At 51.0% G+C, this 6074-nt stretch overlaps 1 protein-coding gene across 1 annotated transcript in view; it reads right to left on the reverse strand.

Annotated features, from left to right (window-relative positions):
- Window positions 1-5624, reverse strand: part of PTGDR (prostaglandin D2 receptor) — a 13587-nt gene extending 7963 nt beyond the window's left edge. The window contains exon 1 of the mRNA XM_006750348.2: window positions 4323-5624. Coding sequence (XP_006750411.1) covers window positions 4323-5159 — 837 coding nt within the window. The 5' untranslated portion in view covers window positions 5160-5624. The remainder of the gene's footprint in view (window positions 1-4322) is intronic.
- Between the last annotated feature and the right edge of the window lie 450 nt (window positions 5625-6074).

Genomic DNA, 6074 nt, shown 5'->3' on the forward strand with positions numbered 1-6074 from the left:
ATTCTGAGTTGTTTTTCCCTGGCCTCCTCTTTTCCCTTTTTATCTATTATACTGTCTTCCAGATTGCTTATTCTCTCTTCTGTCTCAGTTAACCTAGCTGTTAGATTATCTAGATTGGATTGGATCTCATTGATAGCATTTTTAAGTTCTGCCAATTCAGCTTTCATTTCTGCCCTTAGAGACTCTATGTTGCCATTAATTGATTTCTCCATTCTAGCCATTGTCTTCACAATTGCTAGCCTGAATGCCATCTCTGACATCTTGGTTATGTTTGCATCCATTTGTAAATCGGCAGCATAAGTCATAATCTCTGAGTCTTTTCTGTTTTGGGGGCTCCTCCTCCTAGTCATTCTGTTGATGGGTGTTTGAGGGAATGTATAGAGTCGGAATTATTGACCAGAACCCAAGCAAGATGCACCTGTTTTCTTGGGACCTTAGGGTTGCTGGCCTCTCATTTTCCCAGCCTGTCTTCTGCAGGAGGGGCCTTCTGCGCTGTTACTCAGGCAACCCTGTTTGGGTGGAGTTGCCCTGCACCCCTGTGGCGGGGGATGGGCTCAGTGGGAATCAGTCTTTGGGGCTTTTGTTCTCTGGCGCCTTTCCCTGGCAGCTTTCCATGTCTCTTCCACGAGTCAGAGCAGAAGAGACCATTTCCAACCCTCTGCCTCAGGGCAGAGAGACCTCAGTCTGTTCTTCAGTGAGCTCTCCAGGCCACACTGTCTCCGTTTTTGTCCGTGCTGCTATAAACTGCAGCGTCCTGGGTTGTGCGCCCCTCCGCAGCGCTCCCAGTCCTGTCTCCAGGTCGGGGCACATCTCTGCCCTTTGTGCTTCTAAAACCGCCAGCTGCTCCCAATTCCCGCGTGCGCGACTCCGCTGCTTGGGGTTTCCACCCCTGGGGGTTGCAGTTCACCCGCACGACCCCGGTGCACCGGGTGTCCATCTCAGAGGCTGCAGTTCGCGTGCGCGCGACCGTCGCTCCGGTTTCTGTCTGGGGGGCTGCAGTTCGCGTGCGCGCGACCCCGCCGGTCTGGTTTTCCACCCCGGTGCTGCCCTAAAGTTCTTTTCCCAGGCTATCGGTCTGCGAGTCTGTGCCCCGTCCGCAGCGCGCGAGGCTGTCACTCACCGGTGGTGTAGGATCCCCACGTCCAGGCACCCTCCTGCCTGTGCTCTTAACATGCTTTTTTCTGTTTTACCTGCTATAATCTCTATAATTGTATTATCATTCATTAACTCATTGTGAAAGCCCAAAGTTTTCCTTACACCTATGCGAAAACACAAGAAGTACATTTTGTTAAATTGTTTTGCAATAATGTTTAAAATTTCTCTTATTTTAAATTTCTAATATGATAATACTGATAGATATAATCTACAAAAATAAAAGTTCTTTGCATCCTTAATAATTTTTAAGAGTGAAAAGGGGGGGGCGTCTGGGTGGCTCAGTCGTTAAGCGTCTGCCTTCGGCTCAGGTCATGATCCCAGGGTCCTGGGATTGAGTCCCGCATCGGGCTCTCTGCTCGGCAGGAAGCCTGCTTCTCCCTCTCCCACTCCCCCTGCTTGTGTTCCTGCTCTCGCTATCTCTCTGTTAAATAAATAAATAAAATCTTTAAAAAAAAAAAGAGTGAAAAGGGGTTCTTAGACCAAAAAATGTTAGAAAACCACTGCATTACAAAATAATGCTCGCTGGGTGATGTCTGGAAGTGTTGAATCACTATATTGTACACCAAAAACTAATATTACACTGTATGTTAACTGACTGGAGTTTAAATTAAAAAAATTTTTTTAGAAAGAAAATAATGCTATTTCCTGAGGAGATCATATTTCTTGGTTAATTTTCTATATCCAGCAGGCAATAATAATAAATGGAAATTATAATTAGGAATAATAGTACTGATTTTTGATGCCAGGCACCTGGCTAGGGGCTTTATATATATCAAATCTTCATAACTATCTTATAGGGCAAGTATGGTTATCCTTGTTACAGATCAGAGAACTGAGGTTAGGGGCACCTGGGTGGCTCAGTTTTTAAGTGACTGCCTTTGGCTCAGGTCCTGATCCCCTGGGATCCAGCCTGGTGTCAGGCTCCCTGCTTAGCAGGGAGCCTGCTTCTCCCTCTCCCACTCCCCCTGCTTGTGTTCCCTCTCTCGCTGTCTCTCTCTCTTTGTCAAATAAATAAATAAAATCTTTTAAAAAAATAAAGAAAACTGAAGTTAGAAAAGATAAATAAGCCACTATCACAGCTAGTAAGTGATAAAGGCTAATTCAAACCCATGTATTATGCTAAAGCCCTTATCCTTTCTAGAAAGTTTTAGTTCCTGTGAAGAATGCTGTCTGAGTTGCATATCCTTGGAACATTACAGTTTTTTATAAAATCATTTTCAAATCCATTATTTCCTTCCATCCTCACAATCCCCTATAAGTTAGTTATTCAAGTCCCCTGAGAGACATGTCCAAATGCAATGCTCTTGTATTATACTCTATTATGCTCTTTTCTGCATTATTATTACTAAGACATTCAAACTGAGGACATAATATCCATGCATTTGTCTACTGTCTGCTTTTCCACAGCATAGGTAAGTAAGGCTATGAGTTTAGAGCAGGGGTCTGCAAACATTCTCTGTAAAGAGCTCAAGAGTAAATATTTTAAGTTTTATAGATCAAGAGGCAAATGGTGAGTGTTTGGTAGGTACTTTTATAACAAGAGAGAAAACACATTTTCACAACTTTCATTGGTGAAATTTAAAATGTAATAATAATTAAGTACTTTGGGGGGGTAATTCATGTCTACTATGGAGAAAAATCGAAGTCTTTTTTTTTTCTTGGAATAGTATTTGAGCTAGTTGGAGTTTAGAGTTCCTGTGCACTATCATCAAATTGATTTCAAAATCGGTTCATTTGCAAAAACTCTTCTTAATTCCACCCACTGTACAAAAACAACAGCAGGATGGATTTGGACTGTGGGCTGTGGTTTGCCAACTCCTGCCTTAGAGTGTGGTTCTCCCAGATGGGATCCCTGGATGAGCAGCTTTCACCTTACCTGGGAACTTGTTAAGAATAAAATTCTTCAAAAACATCTGAACCAGAAGCTCGGGGGATGGGTGGGGACAGCCATCTGTGTTTTTAAGAGCCCTGCTGGTGATTCCCAGCAGGCTAAAGTTTGAGAACCACTGCTAAATATCTATGCCCATATCTTCTCTATTCATATAGATTTATTTATTCATTTTTGGGGAATTCTGATCTTAACCCTGCATGATGATGCCACAGACAACTCTTTTCCCACACATTAAGGCCTTCGTTTAAGGACAATCACATTATATTTCACTTCTATGCAATCTTGAAAGTAACATCCAAAATTGCTGCATTGCCATAAGAAACTTAACATTCCTATTCACAGAAGTCTCAGGGTTCAAAGGCACTGAATTGGCAGTGAATTGATTTAAATGTTGTTCGTGTTGAACAAGTACACTGGGCCTGGGGGAGAGGAGCAACCCTCAGAAAGTCTTCTCAGCATCAGCCGCTGCCAGAAGTCTTGGCCGGGATCCCAGGGGGAAATGCCTTCAAAACGACTGGTTAATTCCATTTCCACCACCACCGCCATTAGTAAACTGAAACCCGGGATAATGACTTCCGTGTCACCCCGCTTGCCGAGACAGACACAAGACCTGTCAAGGCAGGTTATCCAAACAACACCACTGGCTGAACCGTACCTACACCCCTACCTATCCAGACAGCCTCTCCGCCTCTGTCGCCACCATCTTCCGCGGCCGCAGCACCAAGAACAGCAGCCGCCACGCCTCCAAGTTTCCGTCTACCTTTAGTCTCTCACCTGTGCAAATCACCCTGGCATGAGTACACCTTCCCTTACTCTCTTCCCACGCCAGCACCTGGGGAAAAACGACCAGGTGCATTAGCCCGTATCTGATGCCATTAAAATCATCGGCAGGTCTAAGAAATAAAACGTTACCTAGCCACCGGGAAAGAAAGGACTCGTACTGCCAAGGAGGAACAAAATTCTGCTCCTCAAAACAACCCCGAGATCTTCCCAGAGGGAAGAGAGATGAGGGGATGCTGCTAACCGGAGAGGTTTTGCGGGGCTAGGAAGACACCATCAGACTCGGTCTCTCCCTTCCCTGTTCGGGCTCAACAAACTCGGTTCCAAGTCCTCGGGGCTGTGGAGGTAACCAGATGTGGGGAGCTCCACGACAAACCGTCCTGGCCCAGGGCGCAGCTCCTCCTGCGCGGCGTCCAGCACGCTCCACCCTTCCCTCCCGCACCCGCCGCCGGCCGGGCTCCAGGGCCCCCAGATGCCTCCGCACGAAGGGACTCACTATTAAAGGCAGGGAGCACATAGTGAAGAGCACGGTCATGAGGGCCAGCAGCAGCAGATGGTCCAGCTCCTCCAGGGGCTGCGCGGCCGCCTCCCTCTCGTCGGCGCCAGGCTCCGCGCCGTCGCGAGTGCCGGAGACTTGGCGCCGCGGGAGCCGCCGGTGCATCACGTAGAGGTTGCGCATGGCGCTCAAGTTGCACAGCACGATGGCGAGGACCAGCAGCGCCGTGAGGCTGGCGTAGAGCACTGAGTAGCCCAGCACCAACAACGAGCGCTCCTCGTGCACCATCTGGATGAAGCACCAGGTGCCGGGGCAGTACTGCACGAACTTCCCGAAGCCCGCGAAGGGCAGCGCGCAGAAAGCCAGGCAGAAGGCGCCCACGACCGGCGCCACGAGCGCGCCGCGGCGCAGGGTGATGTGCCGTCGGTAGAAAAAGGGGTGCCCCAAGGACAGCCAGCACTCCAGGGCCATGGCCAGGAGCTGCAACGTCGAGGCGAGCCCAAAGAAGGACATGAAGAAGGCGAAGGCTTGGCACAGCGAGCTGCCCGACGCGGGCGCCAGTCCCCACAGGCTCCGGTTCTGCGCGTAGGCGGCCAGCACGAAGGGGCTCACGAGGGATTTGCCCAGCAAGTCTGTGACCGTCAGGCCGCACACCAGCACGTAGAAGACCGAGGGCGGCGGCCGCGGCGGGCACGACCCCAGCCCCGAGCGCGCCAGCAGCCCCAGGGCCAGCAGGTTGCCCAGGAGGCCGGCGCTGAAGAGCACCCCGCCCATCGTCGCCGAGTTGCCCTTCTCCACCGAGGTGGTGTTGTGGCAGCGGGAGAGCGGCGGCCGCATGGCGGGCGGCGCAGCGGGCAGGAGCGGGGCTGCGGGAGGGCCAGGGCCCCGGCGTCTGCGTATGGGAACCCCCGGCGGCTCCGGACGAGAGGCTGCGCCGCAGAGGCAGCTCCGCGGGCACAGGGGTGTTAAGCACGGCAGGCACCTCCTTCTAAACTCTCGGGTCACACCCCGCCTCTCGGGGCGGGCCGCGCGGCCGAGTGCTCACCCCGCGCTGCCATTGCGGAGCCCCCAGCAGCCGCGCAAAGATCTCCGCGCTGACCCGCGGGCCCTGAGGAGAGTCGAGCCCTCGCGCCCACAGTCGGAAAGAAAGAAACGTAGCCAGAGCCTGAGCACCCAAGGCCTGTCCTTCCTACGAGGCAAGAGAACTGCTGAAGTGGAGGGGAGATGAAGCCGCAGCCACTAGGGAAGAGAGGGGCGTGAGGAGCACGTGGTGGCGAACTCTTGAGAGACGCGCGGAGGGGAGGCGGAGAAAAACCACTGGTTTCTGAATTCGTGCGGTAAGGAGGGGTAAAGGTAACTCACATTTGCGTAATACTTAAGCCTTAGCGCGCGTCGTCTTGCAGGTCCTTGCAAGTTGAACAATGATCTTTATTGTATAGGTGAGGAAAGTGAGACCTCGGGTTGTTAAGCTGTCTTTGCCCAAGGTGACAGAGCCAGTAAGTGGCAGAAGTGGACCTGGAACCGGGATCTTGTATTTATAGAGTCCATCAGTCTTGCTTCCATACCTTCTCCTCTGGAGAGGTTGGCTAGATTTCAGGGAAGTGGCTCCAGGAAAAACCAAGAAGAGATGCTGCTAGCCTTGGGTACCATGAATCACAGTGGTTGTGTGTAGACGGTGGGAGGAGTATGGTTAAGAGCACTAATGCTGTTATCGTATAGACGTGGGTTCGAGTCCTGATTCGGCCTTCCACT

The sequence above is a fragment of the Leptonychotes weddellii genome, chromosome 9 (assembly GCF_054177405.1).
Source record: "Leptonychotes weddellii isolate Sample4059 chromosome 9, ASM5417740v2, whole genome shotgun sequence".
In the NCBI taxonomy this organism is placed as follows: domain Eukaryota; kingdom Metazoa; phylum Chordata; class Mammalia; order Carnivora; family Phocidae; genus Leptonychotes; species Leptonychotes weddellii.